A 23,134-nucleotide genomic window follows, 5' to 3' on the forward strand; every position below is an offset into this window, starting at 1 on the left:
TGTCAAATTTTGAAAAGATACCTTGTCAAATAAAAAAGTCTTCTATATAAGGACAAGCCCTTGATCGGTAAGTTTGTATGGCAGCTATATGCTATAGTGACTCGATCTGAATAATTTCTTCGGAGATTATACCGTTACCTTAAGCAATAATTCCTACCAAATTTCGTAAAAATATATCATAAAACAAGAAAGTTTCTCATACAGAAACATGTGTCGAACAACCGCTCAGGGTACAAAGAGCTTAGAACTCTGACAACTTTCAGTAAGAAATAGTATAACTGAGCTCCCAAGGCTTTACTTTTTATATTTCCAAATATATTATTTAATAAATTTTGCCATAAAATACTTAATATAAATTAATTAAACCTTTTTTTATAACTCCTGTTTTTACTCTGCCTTCTCTCCATCAGCACCGTGGCCGCTACCAACATGAATGAGACCAGCTCGCGCTCACATGCTGTTTTCACCATATTCTTTACCCAACGTCGTCACGACAATATGACCGATCTGACCACCGAGAAGGTTTCGAAAATTAGCTTGGTCGATTTGGCTGGTTCCGAACGCGCGGACTCGACTGGCGCCAAAGGCACACGTCTAAAGGAGGGCGCCAACATCAATAAATCTTTGACAACACTCGGAAAAGTTATCTCGGCCTTGGCCGAAATTGTAAGTAATAATTTCGAATTAAAACAGATTTTTATTGCATTTTGTATTTGAAAAGCAGTAATTTTTGAAGCTTTTACTATTCACATGCCTCTTTTGCTCTTGTTTATCTCTCATTCATCCAAAATGCTGAACAATTTCGCACAAAAAAAAATTTAATAAACTATATTGGAAATTCGTACACTGAAAAAAATTGTGAATATTCAAAATTTATTAACAATTTCATAATAAAAACAGTCTGTAAGTATTAAACTTTAACTAAAGCGAAATAATGCGTGTTACAGTGAAAAAAATTTAAAAGTGTTTTGAAAAGTTTTATTGGTTAAAATTTATGTATTTAAATGTTAACAAAAGTATAAATATTTTAAACAAATATTGTAATGTAAAATTTTTATTTATAATGCATAATAATATTTCGAAAAGTTTAAAAATTCATAATATTATCACAAAAATTCGTTTAACCATTTGACTCATACAATTTTCCGCAGTGTAGCCTTTTACCAGCATCTATATTTTATTTTAACTTGCTTTATCATGCTCGATTTGTAGGCTTCTAAAAACAAGAAATCAAAGAAAGCCGATTTCATACCTTACCGCGACTCCGTTTTGACCTGGCTGTTGCGCGAAAACTTGGGTGGCAACTCTAAGACCGCCATGATTGCCGCAATCTCACCAGCTGACATCAACTACGATGAAACCTTGAGCACATTGCGGTGAGTGTCTGAAAATATTGTATAGTTATTATGATTCATTTCATTTCGGGTTAAAAAAAAAAACAAACCTCAGAGAACCTCAGAACATTTGAGTATTTATATTTCGTATAAAAAATAAATAAATTTTTACAAAACAAATAAAAATGTCTTCCTGTATTCTTCAGCTATGCCGATCGCGCCAAACAGATCGTTTGCAAGGCCATCGTCAACGAGGACGCCAATGCCAAGCTTATACGGGAGCTCAAGGAAGAGATACAGAAGCTGCGCGATCTCTTGAAAGCCGAGGGCATTGAAGTGCAAGAAGGTAGGTGTGGCGTGCATATTACCGTTAGTTTTAAGATTTTTTATACTACTTATTTATTACAAAATTATATATTGTATAGTTAAATTGAGTTAAATTAGAAGCGCACTAACTAACTTTCCGTAATTCGACTACTAACCTACGCCGATTAGTATGCAATAGCAATTGGACTAAAAGTAAAAAAGAAAAATTAATTACATAAAACTCAAAATAATTTAAAATTAATGAAAATTAAAAAAAAAATAAATTAATTAATTTAATAAAAATTAAAAATTTTTATTTTTTTAATAAAAAATAAAAATTTATATTTTTTTAATAAAAATTAAAAATTTATATTTTTTTTATAAAAATAAAAAATTTATATTTTTTTAATTAAAATTTAATTTAATTTAAAAAAAAAATAAATAAAGAAGCTAGAATTTTGCTAAAAATTAATTACGTAAAAAATATTTAATTACATATAATTAGAAAAAATTAAAAATAATTCAAAATTAATACAAATTAAAAAATGATGCTGCAAAGAATTAACGTAAAAACTGTTTAGTCAGAAATTATTAAAAAATATTTATTTTCAAATAATTCTAAATTAATAAAAATTATTCAAAATTAATAAATTTTAAAAATACATTTTTTACCCACAAAAAATTAAATAAGGAAGTGAAGAATAACACTAAAAATTAATAACTAAACAAATATTTAATTACAAATAATTAAAAATTTGAAATTATTTTTATTTTTCATAAATATATACGTAAAAAATATTTAATTACAAATAATTAGAAAAAATTCAAAATAACTCAAAATTAACAAAAATTAAGCAAGTAAACAATGATGCTGAAAATTAATTCCGTTAAAAAATTATTTTATTAAAAATAATTAAAAAATATTTTATTAAAAATAATTGAAAATATTTCAAAATTAATAAAAATTAAAAGTTATTCAAATTTAATTAATTTTGAAAATAATTTTTTTTACACAAATAAATTTAATAAGGAAGCAAGGAATGATGCTAAACATTAATTACATAAAAAAAATTTAATTACAAATAATTAATAAAAATTAAAATTATTATCTTTTCCTCAAAAACAGAGTGCTAAAAATTAATTACGTAAAAATATTTAATTACAAATAATTAAAAGATATTTCATTACTAATAAGTCAAAATTAATAAAAATTAAAAATTATTCAAAATTAATTAATTTTAAAAATAATTTTTTTACACAAAAAATTTAAAAATAGAAAGGAATGATGGTAAAGATTAATTACGTAAAAAAATATTTAATTACAAATAATTAATAAAAATTAAAAAATTAAAATTATTATTTTTTCCTCAAAAACAGAGTGCTAAAAATTAATTACGTAAAAATATTTAATTACAAATAATTAAAAAATATTTTATTACAAATAATTTAAAATTAATAAAAATTAAAATTTATTCAAAATTTATTAATTTTAAAAATAATTTTTATTTACACTAAAAAATTTAATAATAGCAACGAATGATGCCAAAGAATAATTACGTAAAAAAATATTTAATTACAAATAATTAATAAAATTTAAAAAATTAAAATTATTATTTTTTCCTCAAAAACAAATTGCTAAAAATTAATTAAGTAATAAATATATAATTACAAATAATTCGAATTAATTAAAAATAATTTAAAGTTAATAAAAATTTATTTAATTTTAAATTTTTTGCACTAAAAAAATTCAAAAACTTATTAAATCGTCTACCATAAAATTCATGCTAATGAAATAGTTTTCAAAAAAATATCATTAAAATTGAGCACATAAATCATTTTCATATTTCAATTGAAATTTTATGAACATAATTGACTTAACGCTGATTTATAATTAAATTAAACATTAACAAAATTAAATTCGAACAACACGAGCCTATATAGTCTATACATATTCTCATTTAGGGCCCGATGGTAAAGTGGTTTGTGAGAAGCGCGATCCGAATAGTAAGTAGAACTGCTAAACAAAAAAGTATACCAACAACAATTAGCAATTTCCTTAATCAAATTATGCCAAGGCTTTGCAAATTTTATATGAAAAATAAACGAAAATATAATTACTACTCGCAAATTAAGTGCAATTATTATGCAACCGCAACCACAGCATTAATTATGCATATGTATGTGTGTCCAAAAATACATGCTAGTCCAAATGAAATCGAAAAAAGCTAACACACGCACGCACATACACCCACACAGCCAATAGAAATTGGAAATTATTGCGCAATGCACGCTTTTAGCAACCAAAATAAAGTGAAATACTTAATTTACAATAACAAACACAGGCTATTTGTACATTGCCAGCTAACAAACTAACCGCAAAAAATGCTTAAATGCCAATTAATACCCAATAAATGCAGCCGCTTGTGTGCTTACAAATATGCGTGTGTATGTGTGTGTGCGTATTTGAAGAGTACAAATAATATCTAATATTATTATAAATTTGTTGTGCGATTTTCAAGCTTGCTAATGTGTCAACTACGCCGATTTATATAACCAAGTCTTAAGTACTTAATATATATATATATTTTTTTTATATAAACATACATACATATATACAAAAGTTTACCAAAGTACAATTTTTGCAATCTACTTGTATGTGTGTGTGTAACTGTACTCGTACTCTCAACATAACCGTACTTTTGACATGCTTCTTTTGCGTTCCAGTGCTCAAAATTGAAATATTTTCGATTACTTACTACATATACGAATTTAGACTTAAGTACATTGGTGGTCATAAAAATAATGACACTATACGTTTTTGTGAAAATTTGGTAACGGTAAATTACAAACAACTCTCAAATTTGCAAAAAATTGAAAATCATTAACTAAAATTTATAACAAAAAATCGTGATAAAAATTATATCATGATATATTTTATTATATGAAGTTAAAGAAAATAGTAAGACTCAAATATTATAGACTTAAAAGTCACTCTAGAGCTATCTTTCTCTCTGTCTGCCCAGACCCACAAGAACACTCATCTTGCTGTTGTTCCATAATATCTTCCTCGACTTCAGCCATCTGGTGGTGGTGTTTCAGGGACCCAGAAAGGGTGATCGCCGGTACATCCCGCATGACACCTTTATTCAGGCCTTTTTTATATCAGCAACCATGGCAAGACTTCTTATTTGCATGTTGTGCTCTTAGGAGCATTGAATACCCAACTAAGAAGTCATACTTTATCTAGATACCTCCTCACTGCAAGAGGAACGAACTTTCCAGTCCGTCTCCGTCATCGTCGTCATGCAGTGGCATCTATTACAAGATGGCATCCTCGGAAAGGATTCAGAGGAGAATTTTCGCCGACAATTTCATTAACTTAATGAATTAAATTGATTCAAATACTAAACTGATGGCAACCCTGTACAAAAAAATTTCAATTATAAATAATCTTATATAGATTTTCGGTTTGATAACTGTGAGGCAATCATTTGTCATTCTGGTAAAAGTTTTTTTATTTTTAATTTCTTTAATTAAGTGGCAACCTTTGCAAAAATTATATGCAATCTGTCTCACAATCTTCAACCATAGTGTATGCCATATTTCTTAACCTTATTAAGTAGTACTTAAAACATTTTTAAATATTTTTAATATAAAATTTTTATAAAACAGGTGGCAACCCTTGTTTTAGAGAAGTATGAAAATATAAAAAATAATGAAAATATATTTTTATTACTAATGATTTATAGTCCGTAGGTATCTTTTATTCCGCAAACATTAAAAAAAATTGTTTTGAAAGGTGGCAACGTTCCTAATTTTTTTTAGAAAAGTATTGAATGTTTCTTAGCCTTATCAAGTAGTACTGAAAACATTTTTAATTACTTTATATTAAAATTAGTATTAAACAGGTGGCAACCCTTTTTTAAAAAAGTGTAAAAATTTAAAAAATAATGAAAATATAATTTTATTATTAATGATTTTAGACCGTAGGTATTTTTTCTTCCGCGATCATTAAAAAAAAATAGTTTAAACAGGTGGCAACGTTCTTAATTTGTTTTAGAAAAGTATTGAAATTTAAAAAATAATGATCATATAATATTATTATTAAAAATATGTAGACAATTGGAATTTTTTTCACCGTGCCCATTTTTATGACCGCCAGTGTAACCATACTACGAATATCTAATATAATAATTGTACGTCCGATATATTTGTATGTATTGTACTCGTCTGCAGTTTGTATTTGTACAGAACAAATATACAAATAATTGTGTTTTCGACACTTTTTTCGAAATTTTTTTGCGCTTCCGCCACTTCAAAACGAAAACCGGAACTGAACACATTTTCATGATTGTCTCCTAAACTCATAGCTTATTTACCACAAAAACATATATGCGTTACATACATACAAAAGAAACACTCATACATAAAGATATGGTCACTTTTGTACATAGCTCCGCAAATACACTAAGAAACATACCATCTTCTCAGTTAAACTTGAATTATTCTTCTTTCGCTTTGCACGCTTCTCAATACATACCTACTACAATATTTGTAAATATATATATATGTATATGCGCTTATCAATGTCTAATAACACCCAAAACTAAACAAGAAATCTAATATCTTTTTTCATTATACAGAAGATGAAATGACCAAATCTGGCAGCGGACCAATAAAGTCGCCAACAAAGACACGCAATCGCAACGGTTCGACTACCGAAATGGCAGTGGATCAGCTGCAGGCCAGCGAGAAATTGATTGCAGGTGAGTGAAGTGACTTGTTTGTATGCTGAACTTAGCAAAGCTAACTGTTCTTCAAGTTGGCACTGCCGACCCTAGCTCAGATTAAATCAACGAATCCATACACCAGTTTTCTAAGCAGATACGATCCTTACATCAATCCGCCTCATAGCGAATTCGTTTAAACAATCTTTCTAATGCTCAATTCAAAAGTATCTTTTTTTTAACAATTTTCCTACATTTTTTCTACAGAACTCAACGAGACTTGGGAGGAGAAATTAAAACGCACCGAAGAGATACGCTTGCAACGCGAAGCGGTCTTCGCTGAAATGGGTGTAGCCGTCAAGGAGGATGGTGATACCGTTGGTGTATTCTCACCAAAGAAAACACCACATTTGGTCAATCTAAATGAAGACCCGAACTTATCGGAATGTCTGCTCTACTATATTAAAGACGGCATTACGCGTTTGGGCACACACGAGGCCAATGTGCCGCAAGATATACAATTGTCCGGTTCGCATATATTGAAAGAGCATTGCACTTTTGAAAATCGTAGCAGCACCGTTACGCTCATACCGCACAAAGATGCTTTGGTCTATTTGAATGGACGCAAATTAGTCGAACCAGAGGTGTTGAAGACCGGCTCGCGTGTTATACTCGGTAAAAATCATGTATTTCGCTTCACCAATCCCGAGCAGGCGCGTGAGTTGCGCGATAAGATCACTGAGAATGCAGAGAACGAGAATGAGACGGAGAAGTGCGACACACAGCAGGTGGACTGGAATTTCGCACAATGTGAATTGTTGGAGAAACAGGGCATAGATTTGAAGGCCGAAATGCAGAAGCGTTTGGATAATTTGGAGGAGCAGTATAAGCGCGAGAAGATGCAGGCCGATCAGCAGTTCGAGGAGCAGCGTAAGGTGCGTGGTGGCAGCATGCTTGTATTCATATTAGAATTCTAATAAAGACTTATTTTTTATTTATTTTAGAATTATGAAGCACGCATTGATGCGCTGCAAAAGCAAGTCGAGGAACAATCGATGACCATGTCGATGTACAGCAGCTACTCACCCGAAGATTTCCATCAGGAGGAAGATTTATACAGTAAGTAGTAATAAATAAAATATTTTTTATTATTTTCGTTTTAAAATAAATTAAAATTAAATAAAAAAAAGTTATTATGTGCGATCCTGCCAGGAGTCGAACCTGGAATCTTCTGATCCGTAGTCAGACGCGTTATCCATTGCGCCACAGGACCGTTACAAATTTCAAGTCATATGCGCGTGTTCAGTGTGGGCAAGCGTGATTCACGTTTTCTCTTTCACACAATTTAAAGTTTCTACAGTTTAGTAGGCACTGTTGTAATAGTGCTTTTGTTGTGCAGTTAGCGGTTTAAGTAGCTTTTTTTCCAATGTTATGCAAGTAATGCCAACGCTTGCGAAAGTTTCCGTTAGAAACGGTACTAAGTTATACTTTAGTATTTTTTTCTACAAAAAAAGCGTTTATATTTTGGAAATTTTGAAAATGTGTTTAAAAAAATTTTTTTTTAAATTGATTTTTTTTGTAAACATAATGTAATATTTATTCATATACTCAAATTAGTCCCTTAGTTCTTGAGATATCACTTAGAAATTTTTCACTCGTTCATTTTTCCCCAAAAAGCTGTTCATTTAACGAAATCACCGATATCGGTCCACTATAAAATATAACTGCCATACAAACTGTACGATCAAAATTAAGTTCTTCTTAGAAAACTTTTTTATTTGAGGAGATATCTTTATCAAATTCGGCATGGACTATTCGTTCAGACAATGGTGCAATCTCTGAAGAAATTTTTCAGATCGGTTCACTATAGCATATAGCTGCCATACAAAACGAACGATCAAAATCAAGTTCTTATATGGAAAACTTTTTCATTTGACGAGATATCTCCTTCAAATTTTGGATGAGTTATTATCCAAGGCAATGGTGTAATCACCGAAGAAATGGTTCAGATCGGTCCACTATAAAATATAACTGCCATACAAACCGAACGATCAGAATCAAGTACTTATATGGAAAACTTTTTTTATTTGAAAAGCTATCTTAAAGAAATTTGGCATACATTATTTCCTAAGACAAAGGTACATTCTCCGAAGAAATCGTTCTGATCGGTTCACTATAGCATATAGCTGCCATACAAACCGAACCAACAAAATCAAGTTCTTCTATGGGAATTTTTTTTATTTGACAAGGTAACTTCACGAAATTTGACAAGAATTATTGTTCAAGGTAACACTTCAATTTGCGAACATATAGTTCAGATCGGATCACTATAGCATATAACTTCGATTCGGCCGAAATTAGCGGTTTTCCTATTTTTTAATTTAAAATTGTTATTTTTTTTCTTTTTTTAATTTAAAATTATTATTTTTTTCTTTTTTTTTTATTTTAAAATTATTATTTCTTCTATAAAACACATATATCCCTTTTACCCTTTTCAACTGAATGGGTAGCGTTAACACCATGGTACCCCTTTCGCTGATTAACACCACCTTTAGTACAGCGTCTTTAAAATTATTTCTTTCGTTTCTTTCAGCCAATCCACTGTATGAATCCTGCTGGTCCGCACGCGAAGCCGGCTTGGCTGCTTGGGCATTCCGCAAATGGCGTTACCACCAATTCACCTCACTGCGTGACGATCTCTGGGGCAATGCCATATTCTTGAAAGAGGCAAATGCTATCTCCGTAGAGTTGAAAAAGAAGGTGAGTTAAATATTTTATTTCATAACATTCTAAAATACTAAAATCAAACTTCAACAGGTGCAATTCCAATTCACGCTGCTCACCGACACGCTCTACTCACCACTACCACCTGAGCTGGCCTCAGCCGCTACGCCATTGCAAAGCGAGGACGAATTTGGCGCACCACCAGTTTCGAAAACCATTGTGGCTGTAGAGGTGACCGACACCAAGAATGGCGCCACACACTACTGGTCCTTGGAGAAATTGCGGTAAGTGGTGTTGCTGTAGCGTTATTTGCAACAAAAAATTGTGTTTTTTGGAAGCGAGTTCGTGAGTAGTTCTATGTCTTCACACATAAATTTTGGTTTTCAAAATCGCAAACATTATTTTGGGCATTAAAATTATTTTTAATTTTCTTGGGAATGAAAATACAACACTGTCTTTAGTAAGGTTATATTTTTTGGTTGTAAATTTAGATCCTCAAAGGCATTTGCAATGAGTTGCTGCAGGGGTAAAGCAGCACATTTTTTTGTTAATTTTTTTTTTGGTTGTTAAATGCAAAGTAAAATTAAATTTTTAAATAAATTATATAATTATAATTTTTGGAACGTGCATGGTGGTTGTTTTGTTGCAACTAACGTAAATAATTAAATGCTACTAAACTTTCTCAAAGCTTTCAAATTGAAGAGTAAACGATATTTCGTAAAATTTACCGTAATATTTGCGTCTATACCACCATAAGCGCTACGCACAGCACTCGTACACTCATAACGCTCATATCACTTACTAACCTAACATTTTTCATTGTTCATAACCTACAATTATACAGTATTTTAGCTACATACATACATAGCCTAGGCTTTACTAACAAAATTTTGTGTATTTTTTCATTTTTATTTTTTTGAAATTTCTCCAAACTGCTCGCCCTAACTTCACATGTACGAGCCCCAACCTCTCAAACCCACCACATTCCTAACTGTCCTACAAATTAACCAAAAACAAACACAAAAAAATTACTAAAAATTCTAACAACAACACATCAGCTATCGCTTGGAGCTAATGCGCCAAATCTACAATGTGGAGAGTCCACCATCGTCTATGCTTTACGACACAACCTCGCTGTGCGGTGATAGCGCTGTGCTTACGGCTGAGGCTCTGCATTACGATGGCATAATACCGTATACCGCAACTACAGTTACTACGTATAACGGCGCATACCCGCCACCAAATAATTCCGACAATATTCACACATACCCACAGTCCCAATTACAAATACAAAATCACGTTAACACTACATCATCGTCGTCGTCGTCGTCGTCGCTGTTGGCGCCTTTAAGCGATAGCCTCTCGTCAGCGATGCGCACGAGTCCGAAGAAAGTCGGTGCTGGCAGTTCACCGTCTCGTCTTTCATTGGCTAACTTAATGCCATCTAGGTCTGCTTTCATTTTCGCTACAACGAGGTCTTTATTTTTAAATTCGTAATATTTGGAAAGCTCAAGCTTGCTAAACTTTTTTTCTGTTGTTGTTGTTGTTGTTTTTTTTTTTACTTTTTAAAAATGTGTGTTTAAATTTTTGAGTTTTTGTGTTGAGCATTTTATTTATTGCATAAAGCTCGTGTTTTAGACATAAGTTTGTGTTTCAACGTTGTTCGAAGCTTCCGTAAGGCGAGCTTTTAATCAAAAGCTGGAATTAAGTTTGTAATATTTGGAAAGCTCAAGCTCAAGCTCTCAAAGCTGAACGATGTTCGTAGATCTCCGTAGTCAATAAAAATTATTCCTTTATTTATCCTGCGAGCGTGTGTCGCCACCAGACAGTGACCAGTTAGTATTCCGATCATGTTCCTACAGTTTCTTCTATCGAGTGGCAATAGGAATTTTGTGTACTTTCGTTCTATCCTTTTGTACGTGATTTTTGCAGATTTTCATCCAGGTAGCTCGTTCTATCTGGTTTGTCAAGATCGTCATATAGACAATGCAGGGGTTTCCCAATGTTGACCGTCCTTAGTTTCAATAAGAACGCTTTCAAAATAACTTATAGAGCTTCCCATTAAAATAAACTTGATTAGATGTACTAAAGAAATACTTTTCATCCTACTTGTCCATACTGTTTTGAGCTTTTAAAGAAGTTAAGTGAAGAGTAAATTTGAACTTGTTCCAAAAAATACTTAGGAGTAGAGCTCTAAACTTTCTATTCTCTATTCGAGGAAAGTTAAATAACAAAAAAATAATTATTTACCGTCTGGATTAACTTTTTGCATGATTTTGTACTTATTTTGAGTATATATTTTTTAAGTGTGTTTTTATGCTCTCCAAATAAATTGCTTATTGCGCAAAAATATAAGTTTTATCATTATTATTTTTAAATTATTCGTAGATATGCCTTTCTGTTGTGTGTAAATGATAAATGTGCCTTTGAGGAACGCCATAACATGAGCTGCTGAATATCAACTAACTAGTTTTCTGTACAATTTGTAGTGTTCCACAAGTTCAACTCTATATAAATTATAGTACGGTACTTAAATAAAAGCGATTTTTACGCGGAAATGTGGTCAAAGCATTTGTGTTCTAAATCAATCAAGAAATTTTCAGTAAAGATTTGTTGAACTGTCTAAAAATTTCATATTTCCAAAGTAAGATCGAGTTGAAAATGCATGACTCCATACTCAGCAACTCATTATCAATATGGTCTTAAATGTTGTTTCATTTGATTTGCATAATTGTTGAAGATTTTATTTTTCAATTTGTTTTGCGCCTAAATTGCACCAGCTTAACTAATTTTCTTGCCTAAAATACACCTCTCTCAGCACTAACCACCTGTACCATTGCCTCTTCATGTTTTCGTCTTTAGACAACGCTTGGAGTTAATGCGCGAAATGTATCACAACGAGGCTGAGCTCAGCCCTACTTCACCCGATTACAATGTGGAGAGTCTAACAGGCGGTGATCCGTTCTATGACCGCTTTCCTTGGTTCCGTATGGTCGGACGCTCGTTCATCTACTTGAGTAATCTGCTATATCCGGTGCCATTGGTTCATAAGGTGGCTATTGTTAATGAACGTGGCGATGTGCGTGGCTACTTGCGCGTTGCAGTGCAACCAGTTTTGGTGAATACTTGTGAAATTTACTCATACATGCTCTAACTCACGCTTTCTCATTCATTTTTTTGCAGGATGAGGAGTCCATTGACTTCAACAATGGCGTTAAGCAGTCGGCGCGCTTAGTTTTCAACGAAGATGATGCCAAGCCGAAGTATCGCGCTCTGAACGAGAAGGATGATGTGCAGCGTTATATCGATAACGGTGGCTTGGACAGCAAGCTTGAAGGTAGTTGTCTTCACTACATAACTAAATCGATTTGGTGTTTGACTTTGCTAAATGCAAATTTAATAGAACTTGAGGATGCTGATTCCGGACGTGGCATTGATTCAAACTCAGCTTCTGAGTGCCAGGAAGCCAATGAAGAGCCTGGCGAGCATTTGCAGGTCGGCAAAGAATTCACATTCCGCGTAACCGTACTACAAGCTACAGGCATTGGCGCTGAATATGCTGATATTTTCTGTCAGTTCAAGTAAGTGCTGTTGGGTGTCTGCCAAGCGTGCTGCTTTTAAAGGATTGTATTCTTTTTTATTGCGCAGCTTCTTGCATCGTCATGAGGAGGCTTTCTCCACCGAACCGGTCAAGAATTCTGCATCGGGCGCACCACTCGGCTTCTACCATGTGCAAAATGTAAGTGCTTGTAGTGTTTTTTCTATTGTATCCTTCTATTAAAATGCTTTGAATTGACTTCCAGATAACTGTACCAGTTACCAAATCGTTCATTGAGTATTTGAAGACACAACCCATCATGTTTAAGATCTTTGGACATTACCAAACCCATCCTTTACATAAGGATGCCAAGCAAGAGTTTGTCTCGCGACCACCACCACGTCGCATGCTTCCACCAAGCATTCCCATTAGCCAACCGGTGCGTAGTCCCAAATTTGGGCCACTACCATGCCCATCGACGTCAACAGTTTTGGCCAAGCATGACGTCTTGGTTTGGTTTGAAATTTGCGAATTGGCTCCGAATGGCGAATATGTGCCATCGGTATGTGTAACTAGTTTTGGCGGCTCTACTGCCAAGGTACATTTTTTTACTACTGTGCTTTCCTACCCAACAGGTGGTTGAGCATAGCGACGATCTTCCATGCCGTGGTCTATTCCTACTCCATCAGGGCATACAACGTCGCATACGTATCACTATCGTGCATGAACCGACAGCCGAAGTGAAATGGCGCGATATACGTGAGCTAGTCGTTGGACGTATACGCAACACGCCCGAATCTTCGGACGACTTGGATGAGGACTCGTGTGTTTTGTCATTGGGCTTGTTCCCCGGTGAAACTTTGGACGTACCCGGCGATGACCGTTCATTCTATCGTTTCGAAGCTGCTTGGGATTCGAGCTTACACAATTCCACTCTGCTGAATCGCGTTACACAGGCTGGCGAGACAATTTACATTACTTTGAGCGCTTATTTGGAGGTAAGTTTTGAGTAATTTACTTTGTTACTGTTATTTAAAAAATAAAAGCAAGCGCAAAGTCTTGTAACTGAGTTGCTGAATAGGTGCTGAATAAGTTTATATAATGTATATGCATATTGCCATTATGAAAAGTTATTTAATAGTGAATAATATATTTTTAAACACAAAAATATGAAATTTACATTTTCTGAATAATAACTAGAAAGTTTTGTAAATGAGTTGCTGAATAGGTGTTAAATAAGTTTATATAATATATATGCATATTGCTGTTATAAAAAGCTGTTTAATAATGAATAATATGTTTTCAAACACAAAACTATAAAAATTATATTTGCTGAATTTGCGCTGAATCAACAAAAAATTGGTTAATAATACATTTTATTGCGCGGAATGTTTTAAAGAGTAAATAATATTTCAAAAATGCTAAATAATACTTGCTGAACTTGCGCTGAATGCACCAAAAACCTTTCAATACCTTTATATGTTCAATATTTTGTCAAGAAAAGCTGGTTAATAGTGAATAATATATTTTCCAACACAAAAATGTAAAATATACTTCTGCTGAGTTTGCGCTGAATCAACAAAATATTGGTTAACAATGTATTTTTTTGCGCGGAATGTTCGAAAGAGTAAATAATATTGCAAAAACATTAAATAATGCTTGCTGAATTTGCGCTGAATGCGCTGAAAATTTGCAATATCTTTTTACGTTGAGTATTTTGTCATAGCAAGTAAAAAATTATTGATTGAATAGGTGCTGAATCACATAATTTACTTCGCTATGTAAATTATTTTGTTAAGCTCATAAGTATACGCGCTGAATTTACGCTGAACCGACTGAAACACCAAAAATTCTTGTACGAAATATCATAAATATGACCTCTGTCATTAATAACTCGCGGCTTACAAAATGTTGAGTGAGCTGAATTGGTTCGTATTTGTCTAAATATAATAACAGTTCACTTAGTATGTAATTTTCTATTTCTAAACTCATTTCACAAATATATGCAATGCGCTGATAAGTGCTGAATAAGCGCTGAATATGCCAAAAAGCGGTTTTAATATTAATCTAATTTATTTTGCAGCTCGAGAACTGTGCCCGCCCTGCTATAATTACCAAAGACCTCAGCATGGTCATTTACGGACGCGATGCACGCACCGGTCCACGTTCGTTGAAACATCTATTCTCCGGACAGTATCGCAATCCAGAAGCAAATCGTTTGTCTGGCGTGTATGAGTTGTCATTGCGTAGAGCCTCTGAAGCAGGTAGTCCAGGTAGAAATTCTTAACGTAGTGTTGGTTGTTTGTTATTTGCCGTTCGAAAGCGTTGTTTACCATTTAATGCTTGAAGCAGCTAATCATGCAATTATCAGATCGAATACGATAGCTCATTATTACAAATTTTCTTTATAAAAAATAAAAATAAACTGTTGAGAAGCTTCAAAAGTTCCGCTTTCGCTACGCGCTCACAAAAAGCTCACAACTAATGCGCTTCTTTCTCTCTTTTCCTCTCTCACGTGTGGCGGCAAAAGGTGTGCAACGACGTCAGCGACGCGTCTTAGACACCAGTTCGACTTATGTGCGCGGCGAAGAGAATCTCTCTGGCTGGCGGCCACGCGGCGATTCGCTCATTTTCGATCATCAATGGGAATTGGAAAAATTGACGCGTCTCGAGGAGGTGGGTCGCGTACGCCATTTGCTGTTGTTGCGTGAACGCCTTGGCATGGATACAAATCCAAATCCCACAACCAAAACAGAGAAGGACGTCTGTAATTTGGCAGCGCGTGCCGCCACCTCACCGGTACATATGGTCATACCGCCATCACCACAGACACCCGTCAAGGATCCACAACAGATTGTGCCCGAACGGGAGTACAATCAGAGAGAGCAGGAGTTGATGTTGAAGTGCTTGAAGCTGGTGCAGGGTAAGCGCTGCGTTGATCTTTTCACTGTATATAGTTATTCTTATCTTCTTTCACTCACCACAGGCACCTACAACAAAGCAACAGATCCCACAGCAGAGCCAGCCACACAGTCGGATGTGTCGCCGAGTGATGAGGGCTGCGCCGACATGACCGTTAGCTGCATCTCCAGCAACTCTATCGAGTAAGTAGTCTGATTTTGAGTTAGCGTTGGCTAATACCCGGCAGCTGTTTGCGATTGCCCACTTCTTTTGTTGGAAATCTTCAGTTTTCTACTTGAGAAAGGAAAACGATTTTATACCCTTTTGTTTACCAACAAAATTCTTGTCGAAAATATTTAAACAAAAATATGTATCTGATACCTAAATTTTTACTCTGCTTTTGTGTTCTTTTTCTTTTTTATATATTTATGTGTAAATCTCTTGATTTGGTACAACTCAAAACAAATTTCAACTTATTAGAACAACACCAAAAATTAGACGAAGGTAATTTTCTTATTTATTTCAAATTTGAATTTGTACAAGTTTTTTGTTGCTTTGCTTTCGAAATTTTGTATTTTTTACTGTCACATTAACGGTTAAAGCTTTTTCTCATCAAATGAAGCGTATTTTTCAAACAAATCGTATTCAGCATTACTTCTAGTTGTGTAAAGTTAAATATAATGCGCTGAATATCCTAAAAAAAAGTGTAACGACGCTTAATTTAAAAAAAATATAGTAATAGTTTAATATTATTTAGCCAGATATCAAAAATTTAATGGTGCTGAATTAGTTGAATACAATTATTTACACTATAAAATGACCAAACGTATTTATATCTTCGAGTTAAATTGAGATTGAGTCTATGCAATACTTCGAAATTCGCATATTCAGCATTATTTTCAGTTATATATTGCTAAATATTATGTGCTGAATATGTTTTTCTCAAAATAAAATGGCTCTGAATTAAAAAAATATAATTAATTATTAATTATTTGGCCAGATATCAAAAATTGTATTGTGCTGAATTAGTTGAATATAAGTATTTACACTATAAAATCACTGCTGGAAATTAGAAAAATATTTCGGTCGACCAAACGTATAACTTCGAGTAAAGTTGTGTCCGCGTCTATGCAGTACTTTAAAATTCGTTTATTCAGCATAATTTCCAGTTATATACAGTTAAATATACTGCGCTGAATAACTTAAAAAACTTTTATGGCGCTGAATTAAAAAAATATAGTTAATTAAATATTATTTCGTCAGATATCAAAAATTATATTTTGCTGAATTAGCTGAATACAAGTATTTTATAAAGTAAGCAGTATATTTACTACTCAGTATAACTTCTCTCAATATATTTTGTACAAGAGAACAGTAGCAGCAGATTTAAGGTTGCTGAATAAAAGAGAATATGGTGTTTTAAGCGCTGAATTACCAAAAGAATATATTAAAGAAATGAGATCTCCATAGTGCAATTCGAATAAAAGAAATTCTCGATGTGCTCAACACTTATAAGCTTTATTAGCGGATTAAAGCCAGCTGATAACAATTTATCTTTGTTTTTAAAGCGCTGAATTGAACGAAATATAAGTTTATTTTCTGTAACTATTATTGCAGAGAAATTAAGTGAAGAATAATTGTAAATAGACGTGCTGAATTAGTTTTTAAATAACAGAATAACAAAATATATGTGCTGAATTGAGCTGAATTGGTTTAAATTGCATATTTTGTATAATATATGCGTAAAAGATATTAATATTTAATAATAAGGCGATGTCCTGAATTGGCTGAATGTCGTTTAAGTTACATTATGCTTAGTTTTAAGGCATAGAGCATTAAAAAATGCGCTGAATTCATATAAAATATAATAGTAGGTGTAGATCTTAGTCCTAGTTATATTTTTTGAGCAGAAATATGTTTGCTGAATAAGCGGCAACAAGCTGAATTAGCTGAATAACGAAGTTTTGCATAGCTAAGTTCATTTACTTAAAAGGGTTCGAAGAGTTTATATTGATTTCGTACTCTTTTGCAACAAAAACATATAATTGTTTGAAAATTACGCCTCCGTGAAGAGTACTAACAACTTAACACATATGCTTTACTAACACATAGTGCATCATAGCGATCACTTACTCACACATACACGTACATACTTTGCATACTTAACGTAAGCATCACTAACACAAAATTAGACTCACCACTCACATACTCCACAAGTCGTCCTCTCTCTCTTTATCTCACCTACGGTAGTAAATACGAATTGCTTTTGTATAATTCTATCAATTTTTCATGCGTACTTTTGTAAATTTAACTGCATTCTTCCCCACCTTTTTCAAAATCTCAATGTACGCTTCTCACCTCACCGTTTTACATACTTCATGCCACCGCGTTGTCTAAACTCTGCCTCATTGTTAATTTGCTGCGCCTTTTGCAGGTTATGTTCGCCCGATCGCGCTGATGCGCCCAACGGTTGGGAAGCGCCAGCACCCGCTACGCAACCGGCATTACCGCTACGCTTGTACGTACCCGAGTTGGAGGAGATTAGGGTGAGCGCTGTGGTGGCGCGCAAGGGTGTGCTGAATGTATTGGAGCATGGCGGCTCGGGCTGGAAGAAGCGCTGGGTGGTAAGTGCAATAGACAAAATACGTTGTTTCCTTTTGTTTTTTAATAAAATCAATATTTTCTCATTCAGATTGTGCGACGCCCTTATGTTTTCATCTACAAGTCCGAGAAGGATCCAGTGGAACGTGCAGTATTGAACTTGGCGACCGCACAGGTTGAGTGCAGTGAGGATCAGGCTGCGATGGTTAAGATACCCAACACATTTAGGTAAAATATTGAAAGAAAATATTTTTTTGGAAATTTTGATTTTTGAAAAATAATTTTTTAAAAATTTTAATTTTTGAAAATAAATTTTTTGGAAATTTTAATTTTTGAAAAATCCTTTTCTTGACACTTTCTTTTCTTGCAGTGTGGTCACTAAACATCGTGGTTATCTGCTGCAAACGTTGGGCGATAAGGAGGTACACGATTGGCTATACGCCATAAATCCGCTACTGGCTGGACAGATAAAGTGAGTAAAGTTTGCAAAGAAATTATAATTTTTTTTCAAAATTTAATGGCGATGATCGCTCGAATGGTATGGAAGTTTCAAACCCTAGAATCGTTTCTAACCTGAAGGGCCAAAATAGGGGTTTGAGCCTTGCTAAATTATTGCTTAGCCATTAACTTCATCTTCGTTATATTATAGAGCTCCGATTTTATTGAGCTTAGATCTTGAGAGTTGAAGTTTTAAGGCGATGCGCACCTGCGTGTATGCTAAGTATTTTTTTATACATTTCTTCTTACTAAGTTAGTGCCTTTTTTATACATACTCGCAGTTTTTCTTTAAAAAAAATCAGATAAATAAGTTTCAAGTAACATACGCTTAGCGATTGCCGTTAAAAGCGCCTTGGGGTATACTAAATATATTTTACAAATAACTTCCAACTGTGTTTTGTGCATTTTATGCTTACTTTTCTTTAAAAAATTTGTGTAAATAAAGATTCATTAAGTCAAATAAGTGTACTTGAATTCGTGTCTAGGCATTTTAGACAAATAGCGCCTGCGGGTATGCTTATTTTATAATTTTTTTCTGAGTTTAAAACTGGTTTTTGATTTCTAAATTTTTTTGCTAACAAATTGACGAAAATAATTTAATAATTTAAATGATCTGTTAACTAAAAAGTCAAAACGCCTAAAAGTATGCAACATATTTTTTACAATAAAATTCCAACTGTGCTTTGTGCATCTTATCTAACTCAAAAATTCATTTAAATAAATATTCATTAACCCACTTAAGACTCAGGTATTCATATAAGGCATTTTAGACAAATAGCGCCTGCGGGTATGCTTATTTTATAAATTTTTTCTGTCTTTCAAACTGGTTTTTGATTTCTTTATTTGCTTTTTGACAACAAATTGAAGAAACTAATATAAGAACTTAACGCCTAAAAGTATGCTAAATATTTTTACAATACAATTTACTGAAAAGTCAAAACGCCCAAAAGTATGCTAAAACATATTTTTTATTTTTATTAATTTAGCTTTGCACCCATTTTCCTCCTTAAATTTAATTTAACTATACAATTTTTAAACGATCTTTTTTTCTTTTCTGCACTTCAGGTCAAGACTGGCACGTCGCACACTGGAGTCGGCATCGCAAACCGCATCACAAATTCAAGCCACAACGGCGTCAAATGCACAGACAAACAACAAATGAGATACAATTACGATGGAATCCGTATTAGTGTTTTAAGGGCAGCGTGTTTCTGAACAGTATATGCAAAAACAAAAACAAAAACAATATGAGATTACAACAACAAAGGAATAATTATGTATTATTTAGCTATAAATATTAAGAGATACATATATATATACACATACACACACATACATGCATATAAAGCGTTATATGCATGCATATGTACACATATACACACATACATACATGCATATATGACAGGTTCATATACATATTGTACAATATGCTGGCGAGGTGAAAATGAAACTAATGATTACAGGAAAGTTAGCTAAAAGTAAAATAGTGAAAAGGAAATTAGGACGTTATGAGACACACACACACTGAGCGCAAGCACACACACACACATGCGACACATTACATGCAAAATTAGTAAACCATGTAAGTGCGTAAGGGAGCGTAGCAAAGCGCTGAGAATTTATGCAAAATATTGACAGAAACATTTGGTCCGAACCGCAGAGGATTCCGTCGAGCGAAAGTCGTGCAGCAGTCGTTTTTGAATTTCTCGTCTATTTTTTAAACGAACAGTGGTATTAAAGTGGTAAAAAAGTGGCAAAAGTTTGTTTGCATTCTAGTAGCGTGCGGTTTAGTTATTGTATTTGTTGTATTTGTAAAATTCGGTATTTTTTTGTAGTGAATTTTCGCATTTTCTCAAAACATAAAAATGCATAAAAAATATTTATTGTGTTAAAAGAAAACATATTAAAGAAAATATTTACTCATCCACTCTAATTGTGTGCAAAGAAACCAAAAAACAAAAAAGAAACAAAAACAAAAAATTTAGTGTAAGAAAACGCAAATATTGCACAGTAAAAAGAAAAAACTTAAATACGCTTCACTGTTATCAGAAAAAAATGTATCAAAAATTATATATAAAAAACACTAAGCAACATGAACAAATTTAAATTTATTAATAACTGTTAATTATTTATTTGTATATTTAATTTATTTTAGTTGTAGGCAAGCATAAGTGTAAATTTAGACATTTTTTCACTTTAATTATATTTATTTAATTTTTTGTTTTTGCAAAAATATGCAAATAGTTTACTGTAAATAGTTTAATTTTTGCAAAACAGCAAAGTAATGCAAAAAAAAACAAACAACAACAAAAATTAGCATTTTATAATGCGTGTATACTAAATATATGTTTAAAAGTTTTAGCGTTTATGCATTAAAAATTAGTTATTGTGCGTGTAGCAATTTATTTTCGCCCACAAAATACAGCTTTCTATGTGTAAATGTAGTTTTTAATGGAAAATAAAGTATTGTAAAGGGCAAAAGAAAGAAAATAAAGACAACAGTAATATTTATAATGCATATGTATGTGCGCAGTAGTTGAAATGACGCTAGTTTAATTGGCAAAGCAAGACTTTGAAGAGAGGAGGTATAGGGTGTAGGCACACACACATACATACACAGTTGTATGAGATAGGCAATTTTTTTATTTTATTTAAATGTTAAGAAATATATAATTTTTGGCCAGACTGTTGCTGGCGCTGTGGCGTTTTGCAGCGAGAGCGGGTTTAAAAAAAGGAAACGGAAAAAGGAAAGCAGGAAATAATTGTTGAAATAAAATAATTTTGTAAATTTTTTTAAATACTATTTGTTTTTTAATATTTTTTTTTTAATTTTTTAAATTTTTTTTTGAATATTTTTTAGAAAAAAAAATTTTTAATATTTTTTTAATTTATATATTTTTTTAATTTCTTTTTAATATATTTTTTAATATAAATATTTTTTTAATTTTTTTAAATTTATTAAATATTTTGTTTTTAAATACTATTTGTTTAATTATATTTTTTTAAATTAATATTTTTATAATTTCCTTTACATTTTTAAATATTTTTTTTAAATTTATTTTTTATAATTCTTTGTGATTTAAAAAAAAAAAAAAACCCAAAAGAGCAGGAAATAATTTTTTTAATAATAAATATTTTTAATTAATTTTAAATATTTCGATTTTAATTATTATTTTTTTTTTAACATTTTTTTTATTTTTAATACTTTTTTATTATTTTTTATAATGTTATTTTTTTTTAATACATTTTTTTTTCAATTTAAAATGTTTTTTAACAATTCTTTATAATAGTACTTTTTAAATATTTTTTTATACTTATAATACTTTTAAATAATTTTTTTTCAATACTTGATATATTTTTTAATTGTTTTTTGATATATTTGATAATTTTTACATAATTTCTTTCAATTCTTTTTTAAATTTACATATATTTTTTTAAATTTTTTATGATCTCATTAAAAAAAAACTAAGAGAGCAGGAAATAAAATTTTAAATAATAAATATTTTTTAATTTATTTTAAATATTTTTTTTTTAAATACAATGTTTTTAACAATTGATTTTTAGTTTTTTTATTTTTAAAATTTTTTTGTTTAAATATTTTTTCTCTTATAATTTTTTTTTTAATTTTTAAATGTTTTTTAATAATTTTCTTAAATTTTTTTTTTAAACCGTTATAATAATATTTTTTAATAATAATTTTTCATGCTATGTTTTTTAATTTTTTTTAAGATTTTTTTAATTCGTTTTTTTAATATTTTTTAGACAAACTCTTTAACGCATTAAAAATAATTGATAAAATAGAATATTAAATGAAATATTATAATGAAAAACCGGCAGTATTGAAATTTTTTTTTTAATGAGCTTGCTGTTATTAAATGTAACGGTAAAGCATATTAACTGCCGAAAATATTTTTTGAGCGCTAAAAACTTAACTAACCTTAAAAAAAATATTTTTTTCTCGAACCAAATTGAGGTTAGCTGCAACAGTCTGGCCAATTTTTGATTTTTATATTTAAAAAACTATTTTTTTATTTTTACATATTTTTATATTTTTTTTTTTAACTTTTTATTATTAAAACAAAAATAATATTTTTTTTTATTTTTAGCATTTTAAACTTCTTTAAATTCACTAAAACTAAGCAAAAAAATTTAATGTATAAAACACAAATGTAATTGATGTATTTAGCAAACAACAACAATAAACTCTATGTAATATGTAAATCAAGTGGCCTACTAGGCGTTATAAAAGCACTAATATGGATTCCACCAAAATACGCAAAACAAAACGAAAAGTAAAATTATTTGAAAAAAAATATATACATATATATATTTAAAATAAATATATAATTACAACTGCAACAAAAAAAATATAAAAAAAAACAATATGAAATAAAAATAAAAAATTAAAACAATGAAAAAAATAAAAATAAAAATAAAAAAATTAAAACAATGAAAAAAAAAAATAAAATTATAATTAAAAATTTAAAAAATGTAATATTAAAAAT

General features: G+C 31.4%; 1 protein-coding gene and 1 non-coding gene across 17 annotated transcripts in view; one reads left to right on the forward strand and one right to left on the reverse strand.

Annotated features, from left to right (window-relative positions):
• LOC105226678 (kinesin-like protein unc-104) overlaps positions 1 to 21,284 on the forward strand; it is a 98,335-nt gene extending 77,051 nt beyond the window's left edge. For 4 of the 16 annotated variants that reach the window (XM_049452818.1, XM_049452819.1, XM_049452817.1 and 1 more), the window contains exons 7-29: positions 411 to 666; positions 1,213 to 1,376; positions 1,541 to 1,680; positions 3,603 to 3,644; positions 6,284 to 6,406; positions 6,635 to 7,302; positions 7,372 to 7,486; positions 8,961 to 9,127; positions 9,185 to 9,375; positions 10,150 to 10,539; positions 11,954 to 12,209; positions 12,275 to 12,672; positions 12,740 to 12,830; positions 12,895 to 13,191; positions 13,265 to 13,627; positions 14,713 to 14,902; positions 15,160 to 15,552; positions 15,616 to 15,733; positions 16,011 to 16,034; positions 17,965 to 18,154; positions 18,223 to 18,359; positions 18,502 to 18,603; positions 19,695 to 21,284. In XM_049452818.1, the coding sequence (XP_049308775.1) occupies positions 411 to 666; positions 1,213 to 1,376; positions 1,541 to 1,680; positions 3,603 to 3,644; positions 6,284 to 6,406; positions 6,635 to 7,302; positions 7,372 to 7,486; positions 8,961 to 9,127; positions 9,185 to 9,375; positions 10,150 to 10,539; positions 11,954 to 12,209; positions 12,275 to 12,672; positions 12,740 to 12,830; positions 12,895 to 13,191; positions 13,265 to 13,627; positions 14,713 to 14,902; positions 15,160 to 15,552; positions 15,616 to 15,733; positions 16,011 to 16,034; positions 17,965 to 18,154; positions 18,223 to 18,359; positions 18,502 to 18,603; positions 19,695 to 19,791 (4,912 nt within the window). In that variant the 3' untranslated portion in view covers positions 19,792 to 21,284. Of the gene's footprint in view, positions 1 to 410; positions 667 to 1,212; positions 1,377 to 1,540; positions 1,681 to 3,602; positions 3,645 to 6,283; positions 6,407 to 6,634; positions 7,303 to 7,371; positions 7,487 to 8,960; positions 9,128 to 9,184; positions 9,376 to 10,149; positions 10,567 to 11,953; positions 12,210 to 12,274; positions 12,673 to 12,739; positions 12,831 to 12,894; positions 13,192 to 13,264; positions 13,628 to 14,712; positions 14,903 to 15,159; positions 15,553 to 15,615; positions 15,734 to 16,010; positions 16,035 to 17,964; positions 18,155 to 18,222; positions 18,360 to 18,501; positions 18,604 to 19,694 lie in introns of all 16 variants that reach the window. The other 12 variants (XM_049452824.1, XM_049452823.1, XM_049452822.1 and 9 more) reach the window with 11 other exon arrangements.
• Positions 7,568 to 7,640, reverse strand: Trnar-acg (transfer RNA arginine (anticodon ACG)). Its single transcript has one exon. It is a non-coding gene; the product is annotated as a tRNA-Arg (tRNA).
• Positions 21,285 to 23,134: the final 1,850 nt, after the last annotated feature.

This window comes from Bactrocera dorsalis, chromosome 3, assembly GCF_023373825.1.
Source record: "Bactrocera dorsalis isolate Fly_Bdor chromosome 3, ASM2337382v1, whole genome shotgun sequence".
Lineage (NCBI taxonomy): Eukaryota > Metazoa > Arthropoda > Insecta > Diptera > Tephritidae > Bactrocera > Bactrocera dorsalis.